General features: G+C 39.9%; 1 protein-coding gene across 1 annotated transcript in view; it reads right to left on the reverse strand.

Moving 5' to 3' along the window:
* The window catches only part of Jph1 (junctophilin 1), an 80,696-nt gene that overhangs the window by 59,803 nt on the left and 2,642 nt on the right, over nt 1-18,251 (reverse strand). Inside the window, exon 2 of the mRNA XM_042680687.1 lies at nt 13,937-14,693. Within this exon, the coding sequence (XP_042536621.1) occupies nt 13,937-14,693 (757 nt within the window). The remainder of the gene's footprint in view (nt 1-13,936; nt 14,694-18,251) is intronic.

The raw sequence follows: 18,251 nt of genomic DNA on the forward strand, positions 1-18,251 counted from the left end.
TTGCCGGCTTTTTTCTTTTTGCTTATGGGGTGCTGAGGAATCGAACCCAGGGCCTCATGCATGCAAGGCAAGTGCTCTACCACTGAGCCACCTTTCCTGCCCCAACCTGCTACTTTTTGTCCAGCCAGTTTTGCTAGTTTTGTCCCCTGTGTTTCTAGTACTCTTGCCTTTGACTGGAGTCTTCATCAACCTTCCTTAAAGCTGAGTGGCAGTAATTCATACCTATAATCCCAGAAATTTGGGAGAAGGGAAGGACCATGATTTGAGTTCAGCCTGGGAAGAAAAGTCCATGACTCTGTTTCTAGGAGAGAAGCTGGATGAGATGGCACAGGCCTGTGATTCCAGCCACTGTGGTAAGATGAAAGTAGGCAGATTGCTGTCAGGAATATTCCTAGGTGGGAAGAGGCCCTATCCTAAAAATAACCAGTAAAAAATATGGCTAGAAGCTTGGCATGTAGGTATCATGCCAATCTAGGAAGTGCAAGGCTAAGAGTTCAAATCTCTAGTACTTTCAAAAACAAAACAAACACCTTCTCTGCAGTCTTGGACCTACTCAAATCCCTCCTCCATGATGATGACAGTCACCTGCTTCTCTAAAGTAGATCAGCAACCTGTCCAGCCCACTAAAACTGAGAAATAGAAAATGCTGCTCCCAAACCTTGTAGATCTTGTTTCTAACTTATCTCAGCCTCTATTTGCCAAATTTTATTATGCCCAAGATACTCTAGGAAGCTTAAGAAGTACAAAAAAATGTTAAATGAGTACTGGATGAAGAGCAGAAATTTGAGCATTCCTGTGATCTGCTACCAGGGATGGATAAACTCTTCATTCTGAAGGACAAGGCTTTGTCTAGCAGAAGCAGTATACATGACCCAGCTACCTGCAGGGACTCATGCTAAACATACTTTTATTCCAATGTATCTGCACATGGGACCTTCCTTCATCTGCCTCCAGAATCGTTGCTGCCCTTTGCTTTCTGCCTAATCTCCACTGCTCAGACTCATCCTCCTTTGCTTCAATACCATGTGCCTCAGTAGTCCTCCCTCTTTCTCAATTCTTTCTTGAAAAGCATATTATATTGACATTATCTGTTTAATGTTTGACCTGAAAGATTTGTGGCTGTTGAAAGAATATCTGCTTAAGAAAAAATAATAAGATGAAGTGTATGACTTAACACTTGTTGCTGGACAGGTTGACCTTTATGACCCTCAGGAGAGTCCATGGATTAAAAAAAAAATCCACCCTGATTCTTAAAACCAGAAGAGGTGAAAAGCTTGGTCTCTGACACTATGCTGCCTGGGAGCCAACCTAGATCCATTACATACTTGCCTTATGACTTTTCCATGACTTAATTTCCTATCCACTCATAGAGTTGCCATGGAGTTTAGGTGAGATGACAGATGTCAAGATCATATCACAGTTCAGGCATCACTGACCACCAAAAGACCTACTGGCAGTCAGACAAAGTGACTCTTGCTTGCAATACCGATCACTTAGGAGGTGAAGATAGATCAAGGTTTGAAGCCAGCTCAGGTAAAAGTTGACATACGTCATTTCAACAAACAAGCTGGGTGGTCATGGTGGCACAACTGTGGTTCCAGTTTCTTGACAGGTGGATTTGAGATTACCTGGGTAAATTAGGGGGTTATCTCATCTAAAACACAAACTAAAATGCAAAAGAACTGGAGGCATAGGTTAAATGGGAGCACACAGGCCTAGTAAATAAGTACTGAGTTCAGTCCCTAGTACCATAAATACAAAACAAAAATCCCTGTGGGCTCTGTGACCCATCCTCGGACAAAAAAGGAAGTGGGATGGGTTCTAGTGTATATGTGCTTGGGGTATGAAGCACTGACTAAAAATACTTCCAGGAAATTAATTTGCAGCAGATTTTGACATTTCTCCAAACACTGCTAAAAAAAAGTTCCCACTGCCATTCAGAACTATGTCTTACAGACTGTACAAATAATTCAATTTGATAAACTTTAAAAAGAAACTACTACTCATTTTCTTTTCCGTTAGAAAATTCTTATACATTCTTTGTATTCTTCTATTGAAAAGCATTTCTGTTATCTGGGATACATTTATTTCTTTGAAGAGACATTGTTGGTTGGTTTCTTCATTTAGCCATGCCTATTTTTGACCTTGAACATACCACAAACAACTAAGAGAGGTTAGGCAAAGATGATCTGGAGTGAGGGAGGTTCAGGCAGAGAGATATGTGTGCAGAGGACAGTGAAATGTGTATAATGAGCTTGCCCAAGTTGGGTCAGTTGCCTCTCTTGTGGGTGTGTATGGATAGAGTATCTTTCTACCCTGCAGCCACACAGTACCTGCCAGCTGCACAAGAGGGCTGTGCACCAGACTGAGTATTTGCTTTTAACAACAGCTTTTATTTCTTATCCGTCTCTGTACTCTCAGGGCCTAGTGCAATGTTTGGACAGAGCTGCCACTAAGTAAATGTTTGTCGAATGATGTTTCTTTAGCATAATAATTTGTCAGTGTTTTGTTCTAGGATGTTGCCAAGAAAAAAAATATCCAAATGCTCTACCTCACCAGGAAGATCTCCTGCATACAAATCTTAGAAAGCATAATTTCACAAATTCAAGAATAGACATCATTATACCTGAATTGTTATGTCATAAGGCTACAGATTTCTAGTCACTTAATGTGGGAACTGTTTGACTTGTACTTCTTAAAAAAAGAACTGTGTCTAGTAACACACACACACACACACACACACACACACACACACACACACACACACACACACACATAGAATTCCTTTTTCTCTTTTTGTTCCATAAATATCTTGATTTCTTAGATTTTGGATCTGTCCTATAAACACAGTGTAAATCTTTCTGATTTCTAGAAGAGTATCATCTTCCTCATTATCATTTGGGCTAGCATCTTGAAATTGGAGAGAATGAAAATCTTCTGCTTTAAACCCATACTTTTCTTATCTGTGCCCTTCAGAGTAAACAGTGCCATAATTTAGCCAGCTGGCCATACCAGGAACACAGGAGTTACTCTGATTCTATTCAAGCTGCTCAGCTACCAGGGTCTGTGTGGCAGTGCTTACCCACACCTTTGCTTCCTTCCACTACTCCAATCCTTAGCACCACTGCTTTGCTCAATCCATGGGTTCTTATCTTGGTTAGTAGTTAGTGGATAACTACTTAATCTGTCTCCCATTAAATTTTCCCCTGTCTTCTCACAATCCAAATACCATCTGCACCCAGAGTCATTTTTCTAAATACAACTATATAATTCTGCTTGGTAGCCATTAGCAGCTCTCCCTATTTTGGGAATAATATCCCTGCTCATCTCTCAACATTCTCTACCTTGCATTTTCTTTTCTTATAGCAGTCAACATTCGGGCCAAATACAAGGGAGCCATTGTCCTTGGTATCCTACTCTATCTTCTTTTGAAAAAGCTATTCACATCCACTGGTCCTCAGGTGGGATACCACCTGTAGAACTCTGCATCTAGCCTCATGCTAGGGTCATATACTTCTACATGGTACCTAAGTTTATAGCTTATGACAATCCACAATAGGTAAATGATTTATATAATCTGTCCATACCAAACTCTATGAAAACAGGATTGGTCTTTAATCACAACTTTACACTTATATGATAATTGATTAATGTAACAAACATTACTTAAAGAATGTTTTTGTATCATTTGTAAAGATCTGGAAAAACCTGGAAAAACCTCTTAAGTAACATTAGGCCCAGATAGACAAAGGTTGCATGTTTTCCCTCATATGTGGAAGCTAGAATAAGCTTATAAGCTTATAAGTAAATAGGTTGGGTGGTATGCAATTGTATACAAATGTATTAACTGAAATATGGAAACCATAAATAGTGTAACTTCTTAGAAAGGCAAAATCAAAGTTCTGCAGAATAAACACCAGGAAGCAGATACTTGGAAGGGGTGGGTGGTGTCAAGGGGAGAGGGGTAAACGAATGAAGGAGGAGGAGAATACAGTCAAGAATTCAATCCTATAAAATTAAGAAAAGAGAGGGAAGGCCTGAGTTGGGAGAGAGCGGTGAGAATGTTGAAAGGAGTGGCACTGGTGGAGCTGCATTGTACTCGTAAACTGCTCGGTTAAATGGCAACTCCTTTGTACAACTACTTAAAGACGATAAAGAACAGAATAAAAATGCTAAAAACTACTATTTCACTAAGAGCTGTATCACAGTAAATAGGCTGACGACCAGATGTCTTTTCTGTGAATGTACTCCAAAGTGTAACTAATGATGGAAAAGGGCTAAAGGTGCAGGGCATCTGAATCTATTCATCCATAGCTCAACTGATCTTCAGGTCACTGGACTGAGCAGGAGTGGGGTGGGAAACAAATGACCAGGTTAGTGAGAGGGTGGAGAACACCTACCACCTGATGTTTCTCCATTCTCACCCCTGAGCCCTACATTGCTGGCTTCCATGATGCATCCTTTTTTAAAATGTTTGTGCCAGTAATGGGGCTTACACTTAGGGACTGGATGTTGTCCCCGAGCTTTTGTGCTCAAGGCTAGTGCTCTACCACTTGAGCCACAACTCCAGGTCCAACTTTTCGGTGGTTAACTGGAGAGAAGAGTCTCATGGACCTTCCAGCCTCGACTGGCTTTGAAACTGCAATCCTCAGAACTCAGCCTTCTGAGTAGGTAGGATCACAGGTGTGTGCCACTGGGGCCTAGCCCATGATGCACCTTCTTGGCATGTTCTGACTAACAAGCATCCCATATAGAGTTTATAACCTTTCCTTAGTGCACAAAAGCAATTGTGTGAGGTCTTGAATAAAAACCAAATTACACTTATATCAGACCAACGTAAAAAATTAAACATGGCCTACAAGATGAAGCAACTGAAATAAAAATTTGGTTGACTTGATAGAGTGAAACTTAACCAAAAGATTATTGGCTGATCTCTGGCATAACCTATTGTTTGAAAAGTACTAGAAAGTGACTAAATATATTTTGGTTGGCTTAAATAAGCTTCTTGTGGCCCACGTGAAAATGCTAAGAAGATTGGCTTCACAGCATTAAAACTATTTTGAAGGCAATCTTGATTTCTTACGTATTAATTAAATTTCTGAGAAAGAAGCTTAGTTTGAGTTTAGCATATTAAGACAAATAAATGTGAGCCACCAACTAAAATAGAAGGGCAAAATTATGAAAAGCTGATTGGATTTTATTCTCAGGAGGCTGTTGTACTAAAGCTGAATAGCTTACATAAATACCTTTGGCATTTGTTGGGTCCTGTTCCTAAACACAATGTTCATATTTCATCTATAATAAGAAAAGCATCTCAAAGATTTGCAAGGTCCTAGTCTTGCAAGCATCCAGTTGGGTGTCTTGAGTAAAGTGAGATTGGCAGAGTCAGCTTAATCCATAATGGAAAGTTGTGAGCAGGGCGCTCTGGCTGCCTGACAGCTGCTGCTAGGAGGCGGTGACAGTTATGGTAGCTCGCATACAGGACTCTGCCACTTGCCCAAAGACAGACTTTTCTCCAGGTCAAACCTGAAATTCACATAGAATGTGTAGGATAGAGAGGGAATGCCATCACACTTTGGGGGTAATTTCCAGAAAACACGACAGGGTGATTTTCATGACAAATGAAGCCATACTAAAAGGAAAGTTGTGCTTTAATTACTCACGTTTGTATTATTGGGAGCTAAATGAGATGGGATGTGCTGGAATTTATCTTGTCTACGCAAACTCCAAATTCTACAATTAAAATAAGGTCTACATGAGTTCCCTCACACCTAGTTTTCATAACTCTGGGTTTCCCGGCTTAGTTTCTCGTCTTCACAGCAAGTTTCCAAACTAAGCAGACCTTTGCAGAATTAAATATTGCTCATGCCGGGTGCCAGTGGCTCATACCTGTCATCCTAGCTACTCAGGAGGCTGAGATCTGAGGATGGCGGTTTAAAGCCAGCCCAGGCAGGAAAGTCTGTGAGACTCTTTAGCTCCAATAAACCACTAGAAAACCAGAAGTGGCGCTGTGGCTCAAGTGGTGAGCTGAAGAGCTCAGGGATAGCACCCAAGCCCAGAGCTGAAGCCCCACAACTGACAAAACAACCCCTCCCCCCAAAACAAACAAACAACACTGCTCATATCCCATTCACAAAGGGAAGAGCCAGGCCTACATGACTCAAGTCTCATCAAGCATGTTTTCAATAGCTAGAAAGTCAGTATTAACAGTGTGACCTTCCCATTCATTATTGCCTAAGACTAATTTAAACTAACTTCCTTCCTTCCTTCCTTCCTTCCTTCTTTCCTTCCTTCCTTCCTTCCTTCCTTCCTTCCTTCCTTCCTTCCTTCCTTCCTTCCTTCCTTCCTTCCTTCTTCTTCTCTCTCTCTTTCCTTTCTCTCTTTCTTTCTTTCCTTCTTTTTTCTTTCTTTCGTGCTGGTGTCCCTGAGGGTTTTAAAAAATTTTTTTCTTCTCAAGGCTAGAACTCTACTACTTGAGCCTCAGCTTCACTTCTGGCTTTTGAGTGGTTAACTGGAGATAGGAGTCTCACACACTTCCCTGTCTGGGCTGGCTTTGGGCTGAGATCCTCAGACTTTAGACTCTTGGGTGGCTAGGATGAGCGACTGTGCCCAGGTAGGCTCACAGTTTCTTTATGTACATGGAAGGCTGAGCACAGATTCTGAAAGATATATCCTTAAAAGTAAGACATCCTAAGAAGTACTCACAAAGATCTCCTAACAATGTGTTCCCATGTTATATGCAATGGACTGGGAAATGGTGAGTGACGTAACATGAGAGCTGAAGTACAGGAGCTGCCACAGGAGTCTCCGTGTCCCCAAGTTACATCTCCTAGCATGGGAACAGAACAGAGCTGCTCCCCTGGGAGGCCATCTTTGTCATTCTAGCTGCCTCCCCACCCCCTCCTCTGGTACAGAGCATCCTCAGGGATGGCTCCTGGTCCTACAAAATATTGAAGTGTGCTTGCTCCAAACAGCCTGTAGATAAATGAGGAAGTCACATCCAGCACCTTGCTTTATTCCATGGGAAATGGTAAAAAGGAGAAACATGGATTTAAATATTTTAACTGAAGTAAAAAATTATAATAGGTCTAAATGATGATGGTGACCTACATAATAAACTTGAACCATGAAAGTAAAACCTTTATTACCCTATATTATCTTTGGAATACTACCTCAGCTTGGCATAAATACATGAATTTCCTTGCTCATTTTCTCTTCAGTCTTAAAAAAATATAATTGCCTATTGACACGACATTGACTCCACATAGATCTTCGGCTGGAAATTGAATCTGTTGAAGCATGTAGTATCAGTTAAAAGAGTGGTGCTGGAGATCAAATTCAGGACCCTGTGCGTACAAGTAAGTGTTCTACACTGAATCCCATCCCCAGCCCCATTGGGAACGTTCTGACATACTCATGTCTATGTACATCTGGTCCAACATGGAGGATTTCATTCTTTTCCTTATGCTTATCTGTATTTCTGCTTCCCAAGCCTTCTTTCCCTCCCTTTTTTCCTTCCTCATCTATCTTTACCTCCATCTCAATTTGGTTTCTTGTCTTCTATCAGTATTCTTTTTTTTTCCTGGCCCTGGGGCTTGAACTCAGGGCCTGCGGGCCTGAGCACTGTTTCTGAGCTTCTTCTGCTCAAGACTAGTGCTCTTGAGCCACAGCCCTACTTCTGGTCTTTTCTGAATAGTTTACTAGGGATGAGAGTCTCACAGACTTTCCTGCCCTGGCTGGCTTTGAACCGCAATCCTTTCCTCTCAGCCTCTTTGATAGCTAAGATTACAGGTGTGAGCCATTGGTGCCTGACTCAGTGTTCACTTTTAAAAGTAGTGCTATTAGGATAGAAATATTTCTTATGCATTAACTGAATATAGCTGTTGGTAGTTTACAAAGCCCTGTGATATACTATGTGATGGTTAATCTTGACTGTCACCTGAATTGAGATATACCTAGGAGATTAATAAAGTACACATCTGGGTATGTCTGTGAGGTCATTTCCAGAGATGATTAACTAAGGTGGGATAAATAAACCTTGAATATGGGCAGCATCTTCCAAGGCTGGGAGCCTTCATGGAACAAAAGGTAAAGACAGCGAAGTCTGAAAGTCTCTGCTTCCTGGCTGCCATGAGGTGAATAGCTTCACTCTGCCATAGCCTACCACCATGATGTTCTGCCCACTACAACAATGGAAACAATGAAACAGTAGCCATGGACTTAAACTTCTCAAACTGTGAACCACAGTAAATCCCTCTTCTCTCGTTTACTCAGGTGTTTTTTCACAGTAATGAGAAACATACAGATAATTAGTACTAAAGAAGTGGAGTCATTGTGGTGATTACAGCCAAAATACACATCCTTTTCTTTTACCCAATCCTCAAAACCAACATTTTCTAAGGGGTGTGAATAGTAGCTTCTGTAATTTTGCTGTATCTAACTCAATGTTTTAAGTAAGCATCTGAAAATTTTTCTGGAAAGTACTGTTATAGCAAGTATGAACTGAGACAGGTAGCCAACATGTAGATGCAAAAGAACATAGGCAGCATAACTAAAGAAAATAATTAATACTCTTCTTAGCTGTAAACTCCTCACAACTTTACTTGTTAAACAGCCTCTTCAATAAATTACAAAGAATTAGAAGCAATTTACCTTCCTGCAAAAATCATTGCGCCAACAACTGAGAAATAATCAGAGACCTAGCTGAAGAAACAATCAAACAAAAAATTCATGGAAAATGCAAGTTCTTAAAAATATGGTAGGTGGGTTAAAAAATAATATAGAACTGGTGAATTTGATTTAAGTATATATCTATGTTGAAACTATTACAATGAAACCCTATTGCACAATTTGTGGCAACAAAAAATGTTTAAAAATGTGACATGACCATTAACATTAAAGAAATGAAGCATATAAATTACTAATTTGAATTTACAAAAGTGAAAGGGTATTTTTTTATCCAACACAATTTAAGACTTCCAAAATTTGGCCTTTCACAATAACTTGGCAGACAGTGAATGTTTTCCTAATTCAGTTGTAGTCAGTTTACTTTGGATCTATAATGTGCTCTGACTCAAGGCTAATTTTGGGATTTGAGTTACTAATAAGCAAAGTATGAATCAAGTCAAGCAAAATTGTAAAGGACTATCTTGCCTATCTCAGACAATTTTATGTGTTTGACTAAAACATATGCAATCTTAAGAAAAATGATCCCCCAAAATGTCACAAGAAAAATTTTCACAAGAAAATAAAGGAATCTGAATATTCAGCAAACTTTGATTTTTAGGAGATAACAATCTCTCATCTTCTGGTTTATTGCATACTTTGGTGAGATCAAGTATTCAGGATGAGCTAATGTTAGTAGATGTTGACTTCCTGAAGCTTCTACATGTGAAAGGAATCACTCCTGTATATCACTGGAATGGTTCAATACCTACCAGAAATGACAATAAGTTTGGCTGCACTTGAAACTCAATTCCCTGCCCAGGCCTTGTTACTATTTGGCTAAATGAAGGAAAAGAGTGCCTGTGTCACACACTTTGCATTTGCTGAGCTTCCCTGATGATCACCAGACAATAGTATGGTGAATTTTTAGAGCTAAGTTTCTTTCCTCCCAACTATGGATTTTTAGACCATGGAAAGATGGGGGAGAAGGACGGAAGGGATAACATTAAGATGCATCATACTTATAACCTGACTTCTGAAATTAAGACTCCTTTATATAACTACAAAACAAAATGAATTAGAAGACCTACAGTATTCAGACCCTAAATGGTGAGGATTTAATTCACCACTCATTAAGTATTTACTAGAACACTTGGCAATGTTCCTGATAAAGGCTCACCTGTGGACACAAAAGGGAATAGAACTATTGTTAGGGTTGAGCCACTATTTCTACTCTAGTTGGGGAGAATGATATTAAACAAATATAGATAAAAAATGGCAACATAAATTGATGAGAGAATTTAATTTAATTGAGAAGGATAAAAGGGGGCTTAAGGGCCCAGGATCAGGGAAAAGTTCCACGAACAAAAGACCTTAGCCCTAACCATGGGCGAGGCCTAAGGAGTTGGTTTGGGGGGGCCAGGGAAGGCTGCCAGGTAAAGGGTAAAGGTAAAGGGAACCTAGCTTGGGGGGGCGTGATTCTGAGGAAGGTCTAATATGAAACTATAATAAGTCCTTTTCTTTTTTCTGGAGGTACTAGAGTTCAGGGCCTATCACTTGCTAGGCAGGCTCTCCAATACTTGAGCTTTACCCCCAGGACAAACTGTAATACATCTTTCTTAAAGTATAGGAAGCAGTTTAAAAAATTACAGGAAAAATAGGTATCATTTTAATATTTAAATCTAGAAATAGCAATAGCAAACATAGAATCCACCCTCAGGTTCTTTTTTTTTTTTTGTCGGACATGGGGCTTAAACTCTGGGCTTGGGCGCTATCCCTCAGCTCTTCAGCTCAAGGTGAGTGCTCTACCTCTTAAGCCACAGTGCCACTTTTGGTTTTCTAATGGTTTATTGGAGAAAAGAGTCTTATAGACTTTCCTACCCGGGCTGGCTTTGAACTATGATCCTCGGATCTCAGCCGCCTGAGTAGCTAGAATTACAGGTGTGAGCCACCGATGCCTGGCCACCCTTAAGTTCTTAACACAGATGTGACATGCTTACCTGCGCACCAGGTCCCCGGACCTAAGGGGCCTTCCACACTCTCTCTGGTTACTTCAATGCCACAGACAGCCACTGCTGTGGAAACAGCCATGCAGTTGAGGCCAGGGAGTGGTAGACTAGGGCTCTCTCTTAACAATACCTGTTCTGGTGTTGCTGTTATCACCAGAAGAGGCACTAACAGTCAGGGAGAGTGGTAGCAGCAGCATAGTCCTACAATTGATTGCCTGTCCTGTTCCAAACACTGACACTGGTAGGTAGTATTAGAAGACTGGCTATCTAGCCAGGGAACTTCATTAGCCTCAGTGTGGTTGGTCAGTCAGACAAGGTGTGCAGAACAGAAAAGTCACTACTCCCTACTAACCTCCACCTCCTAGTCTTTCTTCTCAGGGCTTTGATGAGGACAACACTAAGTATAAACAAACACTAAGTATAAACAAACATTCTCTCCATCATTTTGTTTGTCTATTGTATCCTATGTGCCTTTAAAAAAATTAAGACTAAGGGCTGGGAAGGTGGCTCAGTGGTAGAGTGCATGCTTTGCATGTATGAGGCCCTGGGTTCGATTCCTCAGCACCACAGAAGCAGAAAAAGCCAGAAGTAGTGCTGTGGCTCAATTGGTAGAGCGCTAGCCTTGAGCTGAATGGCTGAGGGACAGCACCCAGGCCCAGAGTTCAGGCCCCATAACTGACAAAAATAAAATAAAATAAAAATAAAGGTAAAAAGCATTTCACATGAGAACTACTCTTAGAAAAATTTGAATACCACAATTTGGTATTGTTAACTATAGGTACAAGGTTGTACAGAAAAATTTCTAAAATGTTGTCATCTTGCATAATTGCAACTTTATATCTGTTTACAGACACTCCCCCAGGTCCCTCTCACTCCACTCCCTGACATCTACCATTTTACTTCCTGTGTCTAGGAGTTTATTTCTGAGGCTTCATTTAAGTGGTATCATTCAGTATTTGTCCTATGAAGGATTCTATTTTGTACTTAGTGCAATGAATTAAGTGCTTTTTAAATAGCTAAATGAAATCTTTATCAAGTACTTAGCTCTCTCAAAGTATAAGGTCTTAGGTTAAAGATTTTCTGATTATAACTATATAATGCAGTGCTCCCAAATCATAGAGCGAATGTGGCTAGAGCTTGGGCAGATTTAGTGTAAGTAGATATATCAGTTCATGTATATAGGAGGGTAGAGATCATATTTGCATCATAAATATTCCCCTTTGTCATATAGTTTCCTTCCATTTAAACTACTCAGAAAATGATTAGACTAAGTCATTTGCTGAAGTGTCCTGTGCAGGTTTATTTTCTGTCTGCCAAGAATTTAACTTGTCTCAAGTACATCACTAAGTTATAGGGTGAACATAAAATTGAAGAAATTAAGAGAGTTTAAAATCAGAGGATAGAGGAATGGAGATGTGGCTCTGGTGAAAGAGCAACTGTTCACACGTATTACGCCCTGAGTTCAATTGCCAGTATTGTCAAATATATATATATATATATGTATATCTGTATATATATATATATATATATATATAAATAAGTAAACAGAGGCTAGAAACAAGAAAAAGATATAGTGCTAGTGCTGAAAGTGGAAGGCTAGGGCAGCCATCAAGATTATATTTGTAAAAGTAGCACAACTGAACAAAAAAAAAAAAGTAGGGAAGTAGATCCCATGCTTAATGATGAGAGAAAACTGCACCCTAAAGCAAAAGATGCTCAGCACAAAAGGTAGGAGAAACCTCTCATGAATGTTTGTGCTGAAAACAGAATAGGTTTATGATAAAGACAAAATATTGAGAGCTAAATTAATGCCCCAAACCCCAAAACAAAAAAAGTGACCTCTTTCACCTTGCAATTAGTGTTGTAGACACTACTTGGGGTAGAATGTACGGATTCAACGCTTAGAACAGACGCTTGAAGATATGTTCATATTCTGTGGTTTTCAAAAAGGATATTTCTATGACAGAAGAATATTATTGAAGCAGGAACAGAAGTTGTAATAGTCTATGTCAAATTTAAATTTCTGCCTCACGTACAAAATTATAGCCACACAGTGTACTTTAAATGAGCCCAAGAACAAAACTTTCCATGTAAAATCAATCCTTCCTTTTCCCTCTATTCTATGACATATATCACTAATAAAACCTTATTTCTAATATATTTCTCCATCCCTCTTGCTGGATCTCGGAATCTGGTAAAGCATGAAGCAGGAACTCCTGTGAACACATGCCCCATCCCTGTCAATCGACTATTTGACTGCTTTCACCTACTCACCTCAGCCCTCCTCTTCTGCTCTACTTTCTTCCAACCTTGGCACAGTAAGAGTACCATCTGTCCATGACAGGTTCCCCTCACCCCTTTCCTTTTAATACATAGTGATCTAATCTTTCTGCATAGACTGAGTCTTGGTCTATTTGTTTTTTCCATGTAGCTGAGCTGGTGTTTTTTTGTTTTTGTTTTTTTTTAATACATGCTAGTTTTTGTCATGTAACTTTCTAGTTTTGCCTTCTCTAGATCTTGGTGGCTTTCTCTAAACCAACTTTACCTATAAGGTCTTAATAAACAGAATGAAATTTTTCTAAGTAAGGACAAATTTACAAAGGGAAGTTGTACATATATCTAACATAACTATCAGAATAATGGTATGTATCTATAATATGCATGTTTCCATGAGGAGAGAGAGTTTCTTCTCTCACAAACAACAGTTCTCTGTGGTAATATTTCTGAGGTCCTTCATCAAAAACTAATTTCTGAGACTCAGAAAGCTATAAGGTCTGAGTGAATTCCATCACATGGTTAAATATCAGGGAAGTAATTTAAGCAGGAAAGGGCACTCAGGGTACCTTCAGTATTTTTGGTAATTAGTTTCATAACTAATTACCTCTCATTGTATTAGGCCCAATCACGTGTGTGAGGGGGCTTGAACTCAGGGCCTTACAGGCCTATCTTTTACTTTCCCCCGCCCCCTCACAGTAGGCTAGTACTCTACTACTTGAACTACAGCTTCACTTGTGGCTTTTTGGTGGTTCAATGGAGATAAGACTGTCACAGACTTTACCTGCCCGGTCTGGCTTTGAACTGTGATCCTCAGCTCTCAGCCTCTTGAGTTCCTAGGATTATAGGCCTGAGCCACTGTGGCACCTGGCTTCTATCCCCTTTCATCTTTGGTTTTTGGTGATGTTAGCAGCAGAGTGACAGACCTACCCTTCCATTATTTCGGAACCACCTGCTTGGGCAGAGCCACCCACCGTGCATTTACATACCTTGAATTTGCTATTTCCACTTTGGTTCTGGCCATGGCAGCTGCCCTTTGCGCGCCTTCAATTGCTCTGTCCACTTTCTCCCTAGTTTTTGTATTTCTTATTGGTATAAGCTGCTTCCTTATTCCGCGAACCAGAATATTATTTTTGTATTTCCCCTCTTCTTTGGAGCCATCAGGAAACACGGTGCAGCCATATCCATGCCTCTTGTTGTTGGCCCACTCGCCCTCGTACTTCATGCCGTTGGAGCGCTCGCTGATGCCGAAACCATTGCGCTTGTCGTTCTTCCACTCCCCCATGTAGGTCTCCGTGGTGGTGGCGTCCACGTGGTCTTCCACTGGGCAAAAATCACAGTCCACGTCGCCGAAGCTGATGGTGGAGTTGGCATCGCTGGAACTAATTCTGCTCATGGCCGCGTCGCTGCGAACTGAGCTGCGCTTGCTGGAGATGGAAGACTTGGACTCGGATTTGCGAAGTTTCATGCTTCCAAGGAGGGAGCCCCTTCGGAAGAGGCCTCCCTTCTTCTTGCCCAGCTCAGCGTCAGCATGGAAGTTGAGCACGAAGCCCCCCCGGGTGCCTGCGGGGCTGTCGGCAGCCGCAGCAGCGTCGTGGAGCACGCTGCCATTGCTCTGTTCGCTGCGCAGCGAGGCCAGCGAGGTGCGCAGTGGCGAGCGGATCACCGTGGCCATGCCATAGGGCACGCTCTGGCGCACACCATAGCCATGCCGCATGCCTCCAGCCCATTGTCCCTGGTAGGTACCTTCAAGAGATCGCAAGAGAGCACAGGGTAAGTTGAGGGACAGCCAGGGGTGGAGGATCTGCAACAACCCGCACCCCTGGAACAACCTTCCTCCCCAGCAAGATGGCTAGGCCCAAGGTCAGATCCAACACTCATGCGGGACAACCCTTGGGGATACTTTTCATCCACCGGTAAATTTCAGTCATTTGGCTTGTTGGCTTTAACGTAGTTGTATAAGATCGTCCAACAGTATGATAAATTGTGGTTTTCATTTAGAAATTTACATGAACTGTTACACTTGGGAATGACTCCTTTCTAATACCAAAAAAAAAAAAAAAGTCATCATGAGGAAATAACTTCCTTCATCTCCAAATTAAAGCACCAAAAAAAAAAAAAAAAAAAAAAAAAAATCCCTTAGGAAGGCAGTGCTTCAGCAGATGAAAAGAATTCCATCTGGATTTTCTTTCCTAGTTTTACGAGTTTAGCTGACAAAGTAAGAATGGCCTTTAGGTCTATGCCAGTATAACATTCCAACAACCACAAAGGCTTAAAACTATTAACAGTGATCTGAATACTTGCACCATAGGTTGTCAAATAGTCTTGGATTTTTTTGTGTATGTGTGTGTACCAGTCCTGGGACTTGAACTCAGGGCCTGGGTACTGTCTCTAAGCTTTTGTGCTCAAGGCTGGTGCTCTACCTCTTGAGCCACAGCTTTACTTCTAGCTTTTTGGTGGTTATTGGAGATGAGTCTCAGGGACTTTCCTGCTGGGGCTGGGTTTTAACAGCAATCCTCAGATCTTAGTCTCCTGAGTAGCTAGGATTTCAGGCGTGAGTTACAGGCTCCTGACTTAGTCTTGGATTTTCTACTACATGGAGTATCTCACATTGAGGGTAGGGAACATGGTTATGTCTTATATTTGGACATGAGGAAATCTTTTTGAGCAAATATAGTGACTAATAAACCATTAAGGGAAAAAATGAGCAATTTAATGTTCATGTCCTTCTAAGTGCAAATGTTAACTTTTGTACCTTATTACTTTTTAAACTTTTGCTTTCTTCTGGCTATTCTCTCTATAGATTTCCTCACCTATGACATACCACAATCACATCATAGACTGGAGCACTAGAGGGTAGGAATTACTTAAAGAAACACAAGACTTCTAAAGTCATAGCTAAGTGTAATAGGTTCTTGGAGTTTGATTATGTTAAAAAATCACTTGTAAAAACTGAGATAAGCCAGAGGAAAGCACTCCTCTTACCAAGATGGACTTGAACTCTGAATGAAGGTGTATTTGAAGATGTCCACTAAAACTTTGTTAATAATAGAATACTTTTTCAGTTAATATTACACATGAACTTTCAGGATCAGGTAAACTCTGTTCTAAAGCATTCGTTCTCAGCAAGTTTTTCTACTAAATAAGCAATGATATTAAAAAAAAAAAAAACAACCTGGTATGGGTTAAAAATTTTCGAAGAAATGAAGGTTGAATTAAGGAATTTTAGGATTTTCTTTTCAAATTTGAGGCTATTTCCTTTAATTAAAGGCACATTTTACCTTATAGTACCCCTCCAAAAAGCAGCTGTCTGAGTAAATTTTAAATACACTAATTCTGTGTTATTTATAACAATTTATGATGTGAGAGAAAAGAAATGAGTATTGCCTGGGCATCTATATTTAGTTCTGTTTCGGACTATATATATTTACCTTGTGCTTCACATCTTGTGCTACCATGTATAGATTTCCACCAAATGTGATTAACCAATCATGCTTGTAGTTTTGCTTTTTTTAAAGAAATAGGTCTTGCTATGTAGCGTAGGCTGGCCTCAAATTCAGTCCTCCTGCTTTAGCCTTCCAGGTTTATAGGCGTGTGCCCAGCTGTGCTAGTAGTTTTACATCACTGTGTAAACAAGGGCTAATTATTTTATTATATTAAAAGTTAAAAATGTAACAGCTCCTAAATTACATGTTTGGATGAATTTCAAGAATGCCTTCTCATTCTGTTTATTCTTAAATATTTATGTCAAATAAGACAACAGAAGGATGACAATGAAATATATAAGTGGGCCTGGTACTATGAATGTCATATTTTGAGTAGATGCCTTAATGTCACATTTATGAACTTGTTAGAGAGTGGCTGATTCAGAATTATTTAAAAGGATAAAGTCAAAAGGATAAGATAGTTATCTTTAACAAGTATAATCCAGGATAAGATCTTTCCAACAGAATTACTGCTATCTCCAAACATTGCTATCTGAATGGGAACTGGAAGTTTTTAACATTTTGTATTCCAGTAAACATGCTATAATCCTATCACTTTCCTATCACTTTAACTTTTCTAAGTAACGCCAAGTTTACTTGCCAACTATTCATTATGATGCTTTTTGGTATTGATAGTATTTACACTTTTATGATTATATACATAGTCACATCTCTTAGTAAATGTTTAGCACTGATGAAAAATTTAACACTACTTTCCTTATACTGATATCGCCAAGAGTAAAAGCAGAATTTAGAATTTCTAATAAAGTATTGCTGTTTAAAGAACAGCAATAATTAGCAAGTTTAATTCTCTGTTTAACTAGGGAGGGGCAAGGAGCACCAGCATTGGCCACATTCCACTCCTATTTTGTTAAACCCCAGTATGGCAAGAATTCCTCCATGGCATTGCTAGGATCCAACTCACAGTCAAACTCTAAGGAGTTCACATAAAATTTAAAGTAGCTTTAGTTTTAGTCGATGAATCTAGAAAAAGGAGCCTTTTTTTTTTGAAGCAGGTGGGGGACTTCTGGCTGCTCAAATGAAATTGCAATTTGTTCTTCTTCATTTCAAAAATATAGATGAATATTTTACAAGGGTAAAATGTTTTTTTTTAACAGGTTTTGTTTTAGATGGTATGGTGTCCATCTAGGAACTGATTTTTGCACTCTAGTCATATTAACTGCACCATCATGTCGCGGAAGGCGTCCAGTGCAGACTGAATTCTAGTAAAGTTTGGACTGCTTGCTCTGTGCTCAACTTAAAGTTTACACGCAACAAAAGCTACGTGCTCCTACAAATAGAGGTGATAAGACAATGGTTCTTCCTATTTACTATTCTCCGTGGCTGTGTGACAAGTGAAGGGAGAAAAAAAAAAGTACAGTAGTCAGAATTTGCACCAAAAAAACAAGCACCTACACTTAAATTCCACCAGCATGGTACTAATTTGTTCTTAATATTCAAGGGGTGTTCTAGTTCAGCAACACGCTATAGACAGCTGTTTCTCACATAAAATTATTACTTCTCCAATCCAAAATAAATGGAATCAGATTTCCCTTAAATTGGACAGAGAATTTAGTAACAGATAGGTTGTGGTGTGGAAAATGGAGGCAAAACAAGCTAGCTCTTATGTACGAAGAGGCAATGTGATGCTACTATGTGAAGCAAAATTTCTGTAGGAAATGAGCTGGAGCAAGTCACTTCCATTCAGATTTTAAAAAATGATTACAGACTGTCTAATGAAATGAAGAGGCATCTGGGCGAGGGGAGAAGTCAGAAAATTCACCAACAGAGAGAGTGGACATTCAAAGGCGATTTGTTA

The sequence above is a fragment of the Dipodomys spectabilis genome, unplaced genomic scaffold (genome assembly GCF_019054845.1).
Source record: "Dipodomys spectabilis isolate Male_0828 unplaced genomic scaffold, ASM1905484v1 ptg000063l, whole genome shotgun sequence".
Lineage (NCBI taxonomy): Eukaryota > Metazoa > Chordata > Mammalia > Rodentia > Heteromyidae > Dipodomys > Dipodomys spectabilis.